Source organism: Tachyglossus aculeatus, chromosome 6 (genome assembly GCF_015852505.1).
Source record: "Tachyglossus aculeatus isolate mTacAcu1 chromosome 6, mTacAcu1.pri, whole genome shotgun sequence".
Taxonomy (NCBI): Eukaryota; Metazoa; Chordata; class Mammalia; order Monotremata; family Tachyglossidae; genus Tachyglossus; species Tachyglossus aculeatus.
Genome location: NC_052071.1, coordinates 27,220,701 through 27,238,888, shown reverse-complemented (window position 1 = coordinate 27,238,888; position 18,188 = coordinate 27,220,701). Strand labels below are relative to the sequence as shown.

At 38.9% G+C, this 18,188-nt stretch overlaps 1 protein-coding gene across 1 annotated transcript in view; it reads right to left on the bottom strand.

Annotated features, from left to right (window-relative positions):
• Positions 1-3,279: 3,279 nt before the first annotated feature.
• Positions 3,280-18,188, bottom strand: part of MTM1 (myotubularin 1) — a 78,615-nt gene continuing 63,706 nt past the window's right edge. The window contains 7 exon segments of the mRNA XM_038747956.1: positions 3,280-4,113; positions 8,248-8,424; positions 10,575-10,688; positions 12,335-12,376; positions 12,378-12,428; positions 13,534-13,740; positions 15,216-15,401. Coding sequence (XP_038603884.1) covers positions 3,949-4,113; positions 8,248-8,424; positions 10,575-10,688; positions 12,335-12,376; positions 12,378-12,428; positions 13,534-13,740; positions 15,216-15,401 — 942 coding nt within the window. The 3' untranslated portion in view covers positions 3,280-3,948.

The following is an 18,188-nucleotide window of genomic DNA, read 5'->3' as shown; positions in this document are numbered from 1 at the left end:
AATTTGTACTTCCCAAGCGCTTAGTACAGTGCTCTGCACATAGTAAGCACTCAATAAATACGATTGATGATGATGATGAAGTATTAGCTTTTATCTACGCCAGGGCTTAGTACAGTGCTTTAGTAAGCACTTAACAAATACCATTTGAAACAAAAAAAAAACAAACAAAAAACACCGCAAGGAACTCATCCACTCACACCGCTTCAGGTACTACATTTCTGCAGATGGCTCTCAAATCTACTTCACCTCCCCCAACCTTATTCCTGCCGTGCCACCTCACTTTCACTCCTGCTTCCAGGACACAGCCACATGGAAGGCCAAACGACTTCCATTCATTCATTCAATCGTATTTATTGAGCGCTTACTGTGTGCAGGGCACTGTACTAAGCCCTTGGGGGAATATAAGTTAGTAGAAACGTTCTATGACCACATTGAGCTTACAGTCTAGAGGAGGAGACAGATAATAAAATTGATTACTAAATTAAAATCAATTCCTCCTAATTTCCCCATCTCTCCCGTCAGTACCAATCATAAACCTGCCCCAGGAGCCTACAACCCTGGTCTCATCTTCGAGTCCTCACTAGGGTACTGGCTTCTTGAGGGCAGGGATCAAGTCTACCAACTACATTGAAGTCCTCCCCCCTCACTCTCCCAGTGCTCAGTAAATGCCACGGACTGAATAGATGTCTCTTTCTAAATCCCGCCTAGTGTTTCTCCTCAATATTTCTCAGATATGCCCATTCCTTTCGCTTCCCCAAACGGCTCCCACCCTTGTTCAAACTCTCATTATCTCCCAATTAGTTGATTGGGTTAGTCTCTTCTGCGCTCTCCCTAGTTACAACCTCTCCGCTAATGTCACTCTGTAGCCTGGACCACCTTCCTAAAATGTCATTCTGCTCACCTTTCCCTTCCTCAAAAACCTCTAACGGCTCCTCGTTTCCCTCGGCATCAAGCAAAAGCTTCTGATAGTGGGCCACAAGCCCTTCCACCAGCTTTCTCCTTAGTTTTTTCCCTCTTTAGCTGCTACTCCCCAGGACATGTTTCATGCTTCCCCTAAACAAACCTTCTCATCACCCCCTCGCTCTCACCCTCCTGCCGTGAGACCCTTGCCTGGATCCTCCTTCAAATCTGCCATCCTCATCTTCAAAGCCGCCTGAAATCCCACTTAAGGCAGGAGGCTTTCTCCAATTTATTTTCTTCTCTTCAGATTTACATCTTCCCAACTACCGCCTCAGCACTTACACCCGCACAGGCACCCAGAGCTTTTAGGTACATGTTGATCTACATATTCTCCGGCTTTCCCTTAATTTTCCTCTGAACTAAATAATTGTGTGTGTCTCCCACAGACTGTCAGATCCATTGGGGGCAGAAAGCGTGTCTTTTTCCTCTACAATACTATGGCCAAGTGCTTAGTATGCAGCGGGCATTCAGTAAATACTTTCAATTGACTGAATGAGTGTAAACAGAACTTAATCTCTCAACTCACATACATACATATAGCCTCGCTATACACTTTGAGATATGGTTTGAAGATGTTCTCATCACTTTCAGGTTTAAAATACAGAGTAGTACAAGTTTCTTCAAATCATCTTTTTATTTAATATCACTAAAAACTTGTTTTTAAACATAACCAAAAAATATTCAGTTAAACCTTTACTTTTTCACGGAGAAAATACAAGTGAGCTTGTTACATTATTTCAGAGACTCAGCTATGGCTCCATTACCATAAGATGTAACGACCATTACTGAAACAATGCCTTAAGTAATTTGCTGATACATATTTATGTAATGAAACTACAAGTGCATTTATTTCATTCAATCGTATTTATTGAGCGCTTACTGTGTGCAGAGCACTGTACTAAGTGCTTGGGAAGTACAAGTTGGCAACATATAGAGACGGTCCCTACCCAACAGTGGGCTCACAGTCTAGAAGACTGTGACACTTTTCATCCAAGTCAATAGTTTGCACTTCTGTGGTATAGACCAAAAACTAAAATTATAGTTAGTTATACGATTTTTCCTTCACTACTATTTCTTCACCCCAAAATTCTGCATATTTCTTCATATTAGCAACACAATATTTTTTAAAAGCTATGATATTACAGATTTAGAGACAAGGCAACTGTGCCTTATAAGATCTGCATAGCTGTGTTATAAAGTTACATACTTTTTGCAGGCAGAAAGATTATATTCTTGAGCTTCCTTGTTCACTTAGTTAATGCACTTAAGTACTCATTAAAATAATACTGCAGGAATTTTAGAGACTCCTATAATATTACTCACCAAGATAGGCTGAAAAATATACAAAACACACCCAGGAAAATGAGGCAGAGAAGAAATATACATAGGAATTACAGGAATTCGAAATCCTCAATAAAAGCTATTTCCCTGAAGAAAATATAGTGCAAATTTTAGTATAATGTATTTACTCTATCAGGTGTTCAACTGTTAATGCAAAGAAGAACTTTTGTAATTCATCTCAAAGATAAACTGCTACTTTGTTTTAATGGAATAATAGATGATTAAAGATAACTTCTAAACAAAATTATTTACACTGTTTACAAAAACAGGATGTCTAATAAACTACTTTCATTCCGTCATACTTAATTTACGCATTTTACACAACGGGCTTCTTAATGTCTTCTTGGTAGAAGAGTTAATCTACTTCCTATACAGTAATATACAAAGGTAGGTTTGCATGCGAAACAATTCCTTTAAAACACAACCACATCAACTATAAATACTCTTTATCTTTAAAATACTGAATGCCTTGAATATCTTTCATCTAATATATTTAATATATCATATGAATTCAAATATCAAATAGAAAGGTCTGCACAGGTAGGCATGTAATACGACTAGAAAGTAGTTGAAAGCAACCAACTGGAAATCAACTTTAAAAAGAGCTTGCTTAAAGAAACTCCTTTACAATTATAATTGGAAAATACCTCATATTCAACACATTCTTTGAAGTAACTCTTAAAAAAAGAATAAATCTTTTAAAAGCACTACCTGAAAGTTCTACAAGGTCAATGAATTTAAGAAATTTATACCCTAAAAGTAATCCTTAAAAGAGATGTTTTAATTCTACTTTGGTCGTACGCTGCTCTGACCAGGCACAGTTTTTTTTTAAAAAAAAAAACACATAAAGGACTAAAATAAAATGAAACTTTCTTTAAAAAATTAAAATTCATTCCTATGTTAGGCAATTTTATGAAGGCATACATTTGGAAACCATCACTTAAAAGAACTGGATAAATGAAAAATGCCATGCATTTATCTGAGTGCTTTCAATTTTTTAATATAAAAATATACACCTCAAATATATTTGAGGAAAAAACTTAATTTCAAAAAGACCAACTTTAGTGAATTAATCATTTGTAATGGTAGAGAAATTGACCATTATTTAAGCATTTTTAGGATACATATCTATGCACGCTTACCATTTAAAACATTAAATTGGCACTAACGAATCATCAACTCTCACCTCTGCATTAATTTTAGACAGCTTTTTAAAAATAAACTTGAGCTGCATCAAATCAAGAAAAAAATCAGCTTTTGAATATTTTGTTAATGTCAGTTCAAAATGCTGTTAGTTTTATTAACATGAATACAAATAACATCCATACCATTTCTAAAGTTTTAAAAAACTTTCAGAATTAGAAAAATATTAAATAAGCACTTTTAGTCAGGGTTTTCTAAAATACCTGCTAAGACTATTTTCTTCTCCTAATCAATTGGATAATGTATCTCACTCAAACATGAAAGGCACATATTCAGAAGTACAGATATCTTCAGTTCATTTCCATGTGAAGGCAAAAAATAATCCCAAAACTTTTTAACACATGTGCAACATGGAATTCAAATAGTCCATTTTCTTTTAAAGTTTGATGTAAAATGCACATAGGGGGTTGCGGAGTTCTAAAGAACAACTCCAATTTTTTTCTTTCAAAAGTGAGTTTGTAAATGGGGCATCATTTGTGAAGATGATGAGGGTGACGATGAATTAGAAATCTTGGAAGAGTTGGTGATCTGTAGTTCTTCAAGTCTCCTTATATATTCGTCACGTAAGGCTAAGAGCTCCATGTAACGCTGCTCCACTGCATTTGGCTGCTGGAAGTGTATCACAGAAATCAAATTTACAACTTTCTCGGCAGGACCACGGTAACTTTTCACTTCCAAGTAACTGAAGAAATCTACCATTATGCCATTTCTTGACACGGGGCCCACTGATTAGGAGTTTGACTGCTGTTCATTTATGCAGCAAGGTACCTAAGCTTTCAATATACTTCTCGTTAGCTCCGTTGGCTTCGCTAACCACCGCTATGTAGATGACTCCCAAATCTACTGACATTTCTCCTTCTAGGCAACCTTGCATTTCTTTTTGTCTCCAGGAAATCACTACCCAGATGTCCTACCAGCACCTCACACTCAGTATGTCCAAAACTGAGCTTCTCGTCTTCCCTCCCAGATCCTCTCTTCCATTTAAACTTTCCCCACATAGCACCACCACCTCTCTATCTCTTAAGCATGCAACGATGACCCCCCTCTCTCACATATCCCCTTGAAAGTCTTCCCCAATTAAGCACTGATCTCCCCACTTTATTTCCCCCAAATGCCACTTCAGCCCTTTGGTACCATCTAAGCACATATATACTCTATACTTCCTCTTTTCGGTAACTTATCTTAGCGCCTGTCTCTTCTTCTAGACTGTAAACTCCTTGGATCATGTATACCAATGTCTCTTCCACAGGGTACAGCGCTCTGCACACTGTAGTTGCACAGTAAACGCTACTGATTGATTTTCTTCAATACACAACTTTTACCTTTTGCATTCTACCAAGCGAATCACTTTGCAAAATGGTTAACTAAGATTTAAATAGTGAGCTTAGTCTCTAAAGCGTCTTACTTACCTAAGCAAAGTATTTCTCACCCTATATTGCCAAACTGCATTTGAACTTATCTACATTTCGCAGACCTAAAAGTTAAACTGAGCTGTCAGTTTTGTTAATAGCATATGTGAAGGAGAGTTCAGAGCCAGCTTGGAAATTGTTAGCGTTTTAAACCAACCAACGATATTTAGTGAGCACTGTGTGCAGGGCACTATACTAAACGCTTGGGACCGTACACTACAGAGTTGGTGGATGTGATCCTATTATTTCCAAAAAACAATGAACAATAGATTGCAAAAAAAGGCATGCTTTTAGAAGAGAAATAAAAATTACATCTTAGAATAGAATACCAATCTTAGAATACCTAGCTAATACATCCTAGAATACCTATCCATTTGAAAAGAAACGCATTGTTAAACTGAAGATACTAGAGAAGCAGCGTGGCTCAGTGGAAAGAGCGCGGGCTCTGGAATCAGAGGTCATGGGTTCAAATTTCGGTTCCGCCAACTGTCAGCTGTGTGACTTTGGGGAAGTCACTTAACTTCTCCGTGCCTCAGTTACCTCATCTACAACATGGGGATTAAGACTGTGAGCCCCCCATGGGACAACCTGATCACCTCGTAACCTCCCCCAGCGTTTAGAACAGTGCTTTGCACATAGTAAGCACTTAATAAATGCCATCATTATTATTATTGTTATACACAAAACCATGGAAAAATTCTCCACTTATTCTAAATACTGAATTCACGGCTAAATACTTTCTCTCAAGCTAAGCGAGCAAATGTTCTCGAGCCCTGAAAGCTGACGCTTCCCCCAAAGAATACAAATTTCAACCATTAAGAAAGTGCAAGACTCCTTTTCTGCAAGAGACAGAGACCTTGAAGTGTGAATGCCAGCTTGAAACCTGCGGCACGCCAACAGACTACACTGATTGGCTTTCTTCCAGTTGCCTGAGTTATACGACCACCGTGAGTCTGCAATAAAAGAGAACCCGCTGTTGCCCGGAAATCCCTCTCTGATAAAGCCACACTCAATCCCAGAGTCTGTTTCAAAAGACCTTGTGATTGTAGACAAGAGTCTGTACTTCTCTCCAGTAAGCGCTCAATAAATAGGACTGAATGAATGAAAACTTAAAGGGACAAACTAGGAAATAATACATTTATAAAAATCTTGGCGATGGGCTGTTTTCCCCTTCCCACACACAACACACACTCAACTTGGTACATGGACAGTAAGCCTTCCAATCCAAGTGTGGCCATAGATAGAGAAAGGTGTGTGTTTAATTTTTGGGGAACCCTTCTCCTTACACTTTCATTTTTCCTGCCCTTAGAGCCTCTATTTGTGTTTATCATCTCCCCAACATTATCAAAAGGGTGTGAACTGCAATCCTGGGCTTTGATGGGGGTGTGGGTGGGGAATGGACATGTATGGACCTGTATATATGTATATGTTTGTACATATTTATTACTCTATTTATTTATTTATTTTACTTGTACGTATCTATTCTATTTATTTTATTTTGTTAGTATGTTTGGTTTGGTTCTCTGTCTCCCCCTTTTAGACTGTGAGCCCACTGTTGGGTAGGGACTGTCTCTATATGTTGCCAACTTGGACTTCCCAAGCGCTTAGTACAGTGCTCTGCACACAGTAAGCGCTCAATAAATGCGATTGATTGATTGATTGAATGGATCAGCAGTAAAAAAAACCAAAAAGTCCCGCTTGTCAAGGATCTCCACATTACTTCAAGCTTTTGACATCAAATTTTGAGTCGAAAGACGGCTCAGTGGAAAGGTTAAAAGATTCAGCATGGTTTATTTACAGGTTGTTTCACGACCTCTAAATAATTGATATTGATAACTGATTCAAAATTGTCCAAGACCTAGTCAAGAGGTTAAGCCCCAAACTGGTCTCGATCTTGTTTTAGGAAACAAGCCTCTCAATAAAAATAAATGACTCCCTCATTAAAAAACAGGAGAAAGCAGAGATTTGATAAGGACATCTCCCTAGGGACTTCTGTCCTCTGCTCTACCCAGGTGAAAGCTGGGGAGAAGCCAGAGTCCCTGGCCTCTGATCCAGCCCATGGCATCAATTAATAAATTGTTGGTATTTATTGTCTCCTGTGTGCAGAGTGCTATACTAAGGGCTTGGGAGAATACAATTCAATGGAGTGGTAGACATGGCATCATCATACTATACTTCATGGCTAGTGTAGCATGTGACCAAGCAAAATGCTCTTGCCTGTAAACGAGTGCTCAAGCTCTTAGTACAGTGCACTGTGGGCACTAGAGCACAGGCGCGGGAGTAAGAGGACGTGGGTTCTAAACCTGGCTCCGCCACTCATCTGCTGTGTCACCTTGAGCACGTCACAACTTCTCTGTGCCTCAGTTACCACATCTATAAAATGGGAATTAAGACTGTGGGACAACCTGAATACCCTGAACCCACCTCAGCACTTGGAACAGTGCTTGGCACGTAGTAAGCACTTAAAAAATACCATAATTATTACTATAAATAAATACTACTATCGCTGCCTGTGAGCCCACTGTTGGGTAGGGGCTGTCTCTATATGTTGCCAACTTGTACTTCCCAAGTGCTCAGTACAGTGCTCTGCACACAGTAAGCGCTCAATAAATACGATTGACTGATTGACTGACAGGACTCTGTACAGAAGCAGCGTGGCTCAGTGGAAAGAGCACGGGCTTGGGAGTCAGAGGGAGTCATCCCAGCTCCTCCACTTACCGGCTGTGTGACTTTGGGCAAGTCACTTAACTTCTCTGTGCCTCAGTTACCTCATCTGGAAAATGGGGATTAAGACTGTGAGCCCCATGTGGGACAATCTGATCACCTTGTATCCCCCCAGCGCTTAGAACAGTGCCTTGCACATAATAAGTGCTTATCCAATACCATCATTACTATTATTACTATTATTATTATTATTATTACAACACACATTTAACAACTGTAGTAAGCAACAAAAATACTCCTGAAAGGTACTGATTGCTCAGTCAGGGTCGAGGAAAGCAAAGTATTTTCTCCTAAGCCTCAGTAACATCTGTTCTATTACTTGAAGTCATTAAGTCCCTGAAGCATCTGATTTTCAAAAACGGATAAGATCTTTCTGATGACTATAAGTTTCACTGAAATTCACAATGCTTGTTTGAATGTGTTAAATCCAGTTCAAAATTAACCTTCTAATGATGTAAATATCAGCAGAGCCATTGGAAGGTTTAGTTTGAACTTCTTTTTGCCATGTGGGTTGGAGGATGCCTTTCCTCATAACATTTTGAATCCATCTAATGTCCTTACCTAAGGGGTTATTACAGTGGCACTTTTAAAATGATTATATTTCACTTACTTGTTGCCTAATTCTTGGATTCCATCTAATGTAATAATTCACCCAAAGTTCCAAGTGACGCATACTTGCAACTGGATAGAGAACTCGATTCAGTTCCTTAGTATAAAAGGGATTTGAGTACTTTCCTTTTTCACTGTTTGTCAATGACCATAATGAGGAGCTTCTCTCCGTAAGTTTCTGGAAAAAAAAATGACAAAGTAAAAAAGTTGCTCTAATCTGAAGCCAGTGACAATTTTACTGTCTTGGAATATTTAAAATTTTTCCAGCACGTGAACCACAGCTGTGTTTTTCCAGTAGTTTCAAGTGAAGGAAGACATACTAACTGGCAGTCAAAAATTACTCACTTTGGATCCAGTTTCTGTAATCCCATTTCACCTTAAAGATGAAAAAAACCAGGACAATACAAAAACTGAAAAAGGCCCCAAGGAAACTATACAAAGATTTGTAACTCAGTGAATTGGAGGTTGGCAAAAGGTAAAATCATACCTTACAAGAGCATTATATGTACAATCTTTATCATTTGTAAGGCAATGCTGTCCTGATATGAGTTTTGGGTTTTTTTTTGTTTTTTTTAAAAAAAACAATAACAATAAGTTACCACTTTATCTTTGGGATCAAATTTTGATATTTAACTATCTGGCCCCAACACTTGTCTGTCGTATGACCTTGGACAAGTCACTTAACTTTTCTGTGCCTCGGTTGCCTTATCTGCACAATGGTGTTCAAGACTGTGAGCCTCATGCAGGTCACGGATAGGGTCCAACCTGACTAGCTTGTATCGGCGCCTGGCCCAAAGCAAGCACTTAACAAATGCCATCAAAAAAGAAAAAAAAAAAATCCAAAAAATTTTTGAGGAAAAGTTTGTTGGGATTATATATCAACAAGAGGAAATGAGGTTCTATTGCATTTAAAATAGAAATTTTACATGCAATGAAGTTGTAGATGGCACTACCATCCTTCCCATCTCAGAAGCCTGAAACCTTGGTGTCATCCTTGACTCCACTCTCTCATTCACCCCACACATCCAATCCGTCACCAAAACCTGCCGGTCTCACCTCCACAACATCGCCAAGATCCGCCCTTTCCTCTCCATCCAAACCGCTACCTTGCTGGTTCAATCACTCATTCTATCCCGACTGGATTACTGCATCAGCCTCCTTTCTGATCTCCCATCCTCCTGTCTCTTCCCGCTTCAGTCTATACTTCACTCTGTTGCCTGGATTATCTTTGTACAGAAATGCTCTGGGCATGTCACTTCCCTCCTCAAAAATCTCCAGTGGTTGCCTATCAACCTTTGGTTCAAGCAAAAACTCCTCACCCTCGGCTTCAAGGCTGTCCATCACCTCACCCCCTCCCACCTCACCTCCCTTCTTTCCGTCTACAGCCCATACCGCACCCTCTGCTCCTCTGCCGCTAACCTCCTCACTGGGCCTCGTTCTCGCCTGTCCCACCGTCGACCCCTGGCCCACGTCATCCCCCTGGCCTGGAATGCCCTCCCTCCGCACATCCACCAAGCTAGCTCTCTTCTTCTCTTCAAGGCCCTACTGAGAGCTCACCTCCTCCAGGAGGCCTTCCCAGACTGAGCCCCCTCCTTCCTCTCCCCCTCCTTCCCCTCTCTATCTCCCCCGCCTTACCTCCTTCCCTTCCCCACAGCACCTGTATATATGTATATATGTATTTATTACTCTATTTATTTTACTTGTAAGTATTTATTCAATGTTTTATTCTGTTAATATGTTTTGTTTTGTTCTCTGTCTCCCCCTTCTAGTCTGTGAGCCCACTGTTGGGTAGGGACCGTCTCTACATGTGGCCAACTTGTACTTCCCAAGCACTTAGTACAGTGCTCTGCACACAGTAAGCGCTCAATAAATACAACTGAATGAATGAATGAATAAATGAATGAATGAATGCAAGGCATTAGATTTAAGATATCACAAATATCACAAAACCCAAATCCAAATTTCTTGGCACTTGCATGCTTTACTGACATGATTTTTTTTAAAACCTTGGTTTCATCTATATTATATTTATTAAGCACTTATGTGGTAAATACAGGGGTACATACAAGGTTCAGATCAGCTGCAGTCTTTATCCCTTCCAGGGCTCATATTATAGCTAACCCATGACATTAACACAGGAAGGATGGTGATCACTTCTTTCACTATTCCAGCCCACTGCCAATATTGCCATCCTCTGATGTTTGAAGAAACGCCCATGCTAGTTTTACTGCAAAACCCAACTGAACAAAAATTGCCACATCATCAGCTATATATTATTTTACAGAACAAGACTCAAAGAGCTTTACTAAAATTAGTAATTTTACTCACTTCTTTTTCTCGAGCAGATTCACAATTGTATAAGAAAGTGCCAAACCGGCAACTGTACAAATGATCCAGGATTGTAATCAGGAACTGTTCATTGAATTCAAAAGCTGTAGGAAACTGGTCAAAATATAAAAATTAAACATAAGAAGTTATGGGTTTTAGCCTTTCTACACATTAAAATATATTCAGAACATTTAACATTACCTGAATTTAGGTTTTCAAATAACCTAGAATAGACACAAGGTGTGCTTTGAGCACGAACATTTGATTCAGTGCCTAAATTAAGCACTTAATTCAGTTCTTTGCACACAGTAAATATGAATTCACTCAATAAATACGAAGGATTGAATGAATGAATCAGTTTTTAAAGTGCCCCAAATAATGTTGCTTATGGCGTCTATATATGTGTGCTAATTCTATTGTACTATACTCTCCCAAGTACTCAGAACGGTGCTCTGTACATAGTAAGCACTCAACAAATCGCATTGACTGGTACATTGTATGTGTGTGCTTGTGTAATATTTCTTTTAGATCCAGACTGAGAAGTGCTTTGTGACTTAATGGTTAGTTTCCCTCTCCGTTGGAGGAATCTGGCTGTTGAAATGTCCCTTATTAGCGACAGAACTCACCATCATCCACAGCATTTACTGGGGGCCCACTGTGCACAGGGCTTTTGGAAATATAGTAAGAGACAGAGTGGTCTCTGCCTTTGAGAAATTCACAGTTTAAGGTGGAAACTGAAGTAAAGGGGGATTGTAAAATTAATAGGCTACAGACAGCTGCCTTCTACTGGGAACTAGATTTTTCTACAGTGCCCTGGGAATTACAATATTCTGGGAGGGGATGAGACCTTAATCAACAAGCCAGGCAGAATTCAGTTCTCGTTACTTTTGCTGGCTTCCCTAACCTAACTCATTTAGCTGTTCTGGTGCGGGGGCTCTTTTTTCCACTGCACTGTCTCTGATGACAAGGAAGCAGAGGAATCACATGCACAGGCCCCAAAAAACTTGTGGGATTTTATGGAAAGCTCTTTTTTTGAAGCTTGTATAATCTGGGGAGTGAAAGAGTTTGGATGACTCTCCTCTCCCCGCTTAATGCGTCTAAGATGGCTGTGGTGGTTTGGAAGCACGGTCACGATTAACTTTTCCCTGATTTTTCCAACATTAACCCAGTGCTATTCAGAATACCCCATGGATTGCGACCTCTTGGTGTGGATCCTTAATCCAAGACATTTTTCAAGAACTTGGAATCAAATTTTATTGAGTTTTCCAAGATCGCAGCACATCAGTGTACCTCGCTGAAGGTACTAAAAGAGCCTCTAAATGTTATGGATGTTTAGCTTTCTTGAAATTTGCTTTTTTGAAAGAAATAAAATTACATGTATGATTTGCAAAACGTTTATTCTGAAAGGATTCTGCATCTAAGATGGCTGTGGTGGTTTGGAAGCATGGTCACGATTAACTTTTCCCTGATTTTTCCAACATTAACCCAGTGCTATTCAGAATACCCCATGGATTGCAATCTCTTGGTGCGGATCCTTAATCCAAGACATTTTTCAAGAACTTGGAATCAAATCTTATTGAGTTTTCCACGATCGCAGCACATCAGGGTACCTCGCTGAAGGTACTAAAAGAGCCTCTAAATGTTATGGATGTTTAGCTTTCTTGAAATTTGCTTTTTTGAAAGAAATAAAATTACGTGTATGACTTGCAAAACGTTTATTCTGAAAGGATTCACATAATAAAATCACAAACATACTCTACCTGTTTAGACATTTGCCAAACGCAATCAATAAACTGAAGAAAAAATGGGAGATCGGTCGGCATCAGCATGGTTTTTATCACCGTGCCCTATCCTCTGAAATAAAATAATGAAGAGAATGTCTTTACTAGCCTCAGCCACTTTTACACTGGGAAAGCACAAAATTTCCACAAGCACTGCAATGCAATAAAATGACTTCCTTTAAGCCAAGTTGTACAAAGAAAAAAGATTTAGTAATAAATGTCAGGTTTTTTGCTTACAAACCTCATATGATGAGTTTGAGAGTGGATGGCCGGGGGTGGGGAACTGAGTCATGCCTGGAGAACCACTTGAGCTACTGGATGATGGCAAACTTAATCCCTAGTCATGAACGGGAATATCAGTGCTCAAGAAATACGACTGATTGGGGGATGTGTTATCTGGAGCCATATGGAAGCCAAGCTTCGATATACAAAGTGGCTCTGGAGCTAGTACGTCTACCACCTCCTATGGCATACTCCATTAACACAATTATTCTGGATTTCTGTAATTTAGAATTTCACCTATTCTTTCTGCTGCTTTTCCCTCATTTACCTGCCTTCTGGTCGCTGGCACTGCTCAGCATATCTACAGAACCTCCACAGAAACAGAGAAGAAACTGAAATTTGTCAAGGTTGATTTCTGCTTTTCATCCAACAATACATGCCAAGGAATGACACTTTTCAGAGTACTAGAGGACTCGGAAGAGTCAGTAATGAGTGTTTTGCACTAGAGTTTTAAAAAATGCATTCATATCCATTTTAACTGGCAGTTTAAATGGAATGCAATAAAAGGTAGGAAGGACTTCTCCTGACCAGTGCACTTTAAAGTTTCACTATACTGCAGGAAGGAGTGCTACTTGTCAATATTTGCTTACTTTAGGACTTGGGTGGGGGGAGAAAGACTGAGGACCTCAACAAAAAGCTTCAATCTTCTACATTTGCTTCTCATGCTGGGCCATCAGAAGACTCTTGACATTTTTTTAATTACTTAAAAAAAAGCTTCAGACCACAAATGAATAAAAGTATGTGACTGAAATCTAATTGTCAAATGCAAATACCTGTTTAAAAAAAGCTTTTAAGTCTTATACCAACTCTGTTGTACTCTACTCTCCCAAGAGCTTAGTACCGTACTCGGTACACAGTAAGTGATCAATAAATACCACTGAGTGATCGGTACTTACAGACGAAAATTTGTGTCCAAAGCTTATCCATTCTTTTTGAACCAATACTTCAAATCCTTCAATTGTTCGGTAGTAGCTGTCTAACATCAACATGGCTAAGGATGTCAGTTGGGCCGTTCTGTCCCATCCATCGCTACAGTGGACCAATACCGAGCTTTTCCCTGAGGATACTTTATCTGCTACTTGAATAGCTCCCGTCAAGACAAGCTGATAGAGAAGCAAGGGAACACACAAGATGTCAAGACAATTTATAATAATGATATCAATAATGCTAAAATAATTTTTCAGTTAAACATGAAGACGGTTTTTAAATTCCAAAATTCCTACAGAGCACTTAAAGATTACAAGGCTAAGCAAATGAAGTACAATGACCAGAAGTTGATACAAATTCTAAAATCTGATATGGTTCTTTGAATTCAGAAGGCATCAATAATTTGTAAATAGATGACAGAATAGTTTGTTAAGAAATTATGTTATGCAAGTTAAAAAAAATTAAGTCAAAAACATTCAGAAGTGTAAACACACAACACTATAAAATACAATTCTGCTATTTTTTAGACAGTCTACTTCAAAATTAACATTGACTACTGTTGGGATGAATTACTCAAAGATCTAATTACATCATCAAAAATATGAACTACATTTTATATACAGCATTTTCAAAAAAGTATGCAGCCTTACCATCACTTCTAAGAGAAGACAACTGTAGTGAACACCTGTATTTAAATTTATGATTTAACGATAGGGCAACTCTTGATGGAAAAAGTCATTAAGTCCAGAAAGGAAAAGCAAGTGGGATGGGAAATTTAAAAAAAGAGACACAGAGAAAGAGAGAGAGACAGACAGAGAGAGAGAGAGCACAGTGACAAGCGGCATGGCCTAGTGGAAAAAGCACACACCTGGCAGTTAGAGCACCTAAATTCTAATCCCAGCTTTACCAGTTGCCTGTTTTGTGACCTGGGTCACTTAACCTTCTCTGTGCCTCAGTTTCCTAATCTGTAAAATGGGAATTCACTATCTGATCTCTTTCCTACTTAGACTGTGAGCCCCATATGGCACAGGGATTGTGTCCAGTCTGATTAACTTGTGTCTACTCCAGCACTTACAACAGTGCTTAATGCCTAGTAAGTGCTTAACAAATATCATTATTATTATTAATAGCTAATAATTAACAATAATAATAATAATAAAGAGAGGAGAAATATGTACCAGAAAGGATCACACAGTAGATAGGATACGGTTGGAAAGAGTGCTGTTTTCAGTATGTAAGTTTCCCAGGCATATTTGAAGTCAGAGAGGAAGAAGCCAGAAAAGCCATTAAAGGTCCTGGGATTCACATCTGGTGATATTTAGGAAAAATGCATCAGCTGATCCCAAATAAACAAATGAATATGTTAAAAATAAAGTTAAACTCCACATAATTAGTATGATGCAGGAAAAATATCCTTTTTGACAAATAGGATGAAGACAGTGACAGTTGATAATTTGCAATTTAAATGCCAAATGAGATGGAAAACATGCACTAAAAATATTAAATGTGAAGAAAACAAATACCACAAATATTTCAGCACTACATCTCTCGTCTTAAAAAGTAAACATACTTGGGAAAAGCCATTTTCCACAAAAACTGCAGTCAACGTTTAAAAATAGGAACTCCAAAGCTTTCACCAAAATTCACTTGCCTTGATGTGTTCTAACCAGTGAGTTGATTCCAGACTGGATAACCAATGAGATTCTTCCACATTAGGATACACAATGTCCTTCAATTTTCTTAAAGATTCTCTCATTACATGAATATTTTGAATATCCAGGAAGAAAAGTTCTGCATTGTGATATGCATCATCACTTTCATATCCTCCCCCTGTTGCCTAAAAAAAGTCAATATAGACAGGTTTTCATTTTAATTCAGTAGTCAGTTATAAGCGTGTTAATCACCATTTAGTCCAAGACACCATCACTCCAAATTTGAAAAAATGAGAGTCAAATTCAATAAACCTCCAATTTCCTAAACTCTATCATGTTAATTCTACTTGTGGTTAAAAGAAAGCAAACGGTCTCAACGATTCAGAGTGAAAAGACATCACAATATTTTCTGTTTTCATTACAATCATGAGCTCTTTGCCAATACTGGATACATATTAGAGCCTGACACTTTTACTTTAGACACTAGTTCTGTAGATGTCAAATTACTCACAATGCAAGATGGGTGGAGAGGCAGGAAGAATGGTAGAAAAGCCACTGACTGCAGGCAGAGAGATAATTACGCCCACGCAGACAGGAACAACGGGTGTATAAATGATTCACCACCTCGCCTGGATCTTTTTACAGCCAGATCAAAAACGAGATCGGAAATACCTATCTAAAATATGCTGGCTCTCTAAATTTCTTCTTTTGAAAAACGTGCGGGTGGGCCAAGGGCCTGCTTCAGACATTTGGTGCTCTTAAGTAGGAAAAAACTGGCTAACTGCCCCAAGCTGATCCAAGATCACAACTGGAACCCAAACATCCCCTTTTGTTTGTTGTTGTTTGTACTTTTGTTTGTTGCTCACCTCTTGATCACAGTCTAGGCCTGCAGAAGAAGTGATTCATGAGTATTCTTTTCTGGCCAACCAGCAGAAGATTACTCCCAAAGAAAAACAGAAAGCAGGAGACGAGGCACAGAGCCAGTGCTTACGGCGTATGTGAAACTTACTTTTCTAGGTGCTCAAACTCTCCTTTCCTAGATTTTTGTAGTTGTAGAGTGTCTTCTGGTTTTGCATTAACTGTCAGGGACCTCTTAGAGCCACCCCTTTTATGGCCCAGTAATCATAGCTAGATTACAATGCAAAGTAGAAATGGATCTTACTTTCTGCAATGACTGGTATTTCCATGAAAATAGAAAACAGTTGCTGAGAGTACGTAAAATACAAAGGAGTCATAGAAAAAGCTTTTTTTTAAAAGAAAGCAGGTGACTGTGCTTCAAAAGTGGGCACTTTCTCTTAAATTTAGATTCCTTTTGATTGGCTCTCCCCGCTTTTTTTAAAGTCTACTCCTGAATTGAAAAGGGGCACTCCGTTCAAAGATAAAACACAGGAAAAACCCCAGTACTATAATGAGAAGGAAAAAAAACCACCCCACCAGTTAGAAACAGAAATTGATAGCTGATACAGCTGGGTAAAAATAGCATTTTATAGACATTTGAAGAAAGGATTCAAACATCTATGAGTACTATTTAGTGGCATCTTTGTATTTTGAAATTAATTTCATAATGAAAAACACATGAGCAAGTGAATGTGTGTCTACAGGGATCACCCGCTACAGCAGCACTTCAATTTATTATTCTTTAGAGATAAGACTCTTACAGAACACCACCGCTATTTCTTACTAAGTTCTATCGCTTCACAAGAGCACTCCAGTTAAATTCCAGAAAAACGGCAGTGGCAGCATCCTCATCTTCCCGTCAACGGTCGAGAGGAAGAATAAATCAACCAATGATATTAAGCTGTGGGCTTATTGTGTGCAGAGCACTGTACTAAGTGCTTGGGAGAGCTCAATGCAACAGAGTTGGTAGATGTACTCCCTGCCTTCAAGGAGCTTACAGTCTAAACAGGGAGGCAGACATAAATAGGAAGAAATTATTGATATGTATGTAAGTGCAGTGGGACTGAGGACCAGTATATTAGTTCCTCCTCTGGCCCCTCTCCAGGCTAGTACACTGGGGAGGTTGTAACTTGCTGTGGGTGTTGGATTTTGAGCTGCAGGGATTCCAAAGTTCTGCTCCTCTAGACATGATGCCCTATGCTTCTTGCTGTATTTATCACTGCCCTCGTCTTTTCTGTGTTTTTATAGAAAATTTTCCCATGACGAGCACTTGGTGCAGTAAATGGCACATAGTAAGCACTAAATATATATAAAATATATGTTGCCAATTTGTACTTCCCAAGCGCTTAGTACAGTGCTCTGCACATAGTAAGCGCTCAATAAATACGATTGATGATGATGATGATGATGATAAATAAATACATTGTTCTTAGATTCTCAGGGGCCAGGAAATGTGCCTAATGCTCACCTGTGTATTTTCTCCAGTACTCAGCACAGTGCTCTGCACATTAAAGATGCTTAATATTATTATTACTATTACAACTACTTCTGTAATAGTGGTGATTTCTCTGAAGGTCGTGACTACCTTTCTTTCTAAGTTTTTATCATTTTACGATTTTTACTTTCATTTGATTTTAATTATTATTTATGGTCTTGGGCTTTTAGATCAAGCCCTTTATTATCAGAATAATAATAATAATAATAATAATAATAATTGGCATTTGTTAAGCGCTTACTATGTGCAAAGCACTGTTCTAAGCGCTGGGGAGGATACAGGGTGATCAGGTTGTCCCATGTGGGGCTCACAGTCTTAATCCCCATTTTACAGATGAGGTAACTGAGGCCCAGAGAAGTTAAGTGACTTGCCCAAGATCACACAGCAGACATGTGGTGGAGTCGGGATTCGAACCCATGACCTCTGACTCCAAAGCCTCCTGACTCTTTCCACTGAGCCACACTGCTCTCTGAAGCATTAACCGTACATTGATCTGTTCCCAGGACTCACTTTGGGACCAGATTTTCAGTTGAAAACTATCTTTAAAGCGCTGTGATTAAAATTAGTTCCATAAGGAAAA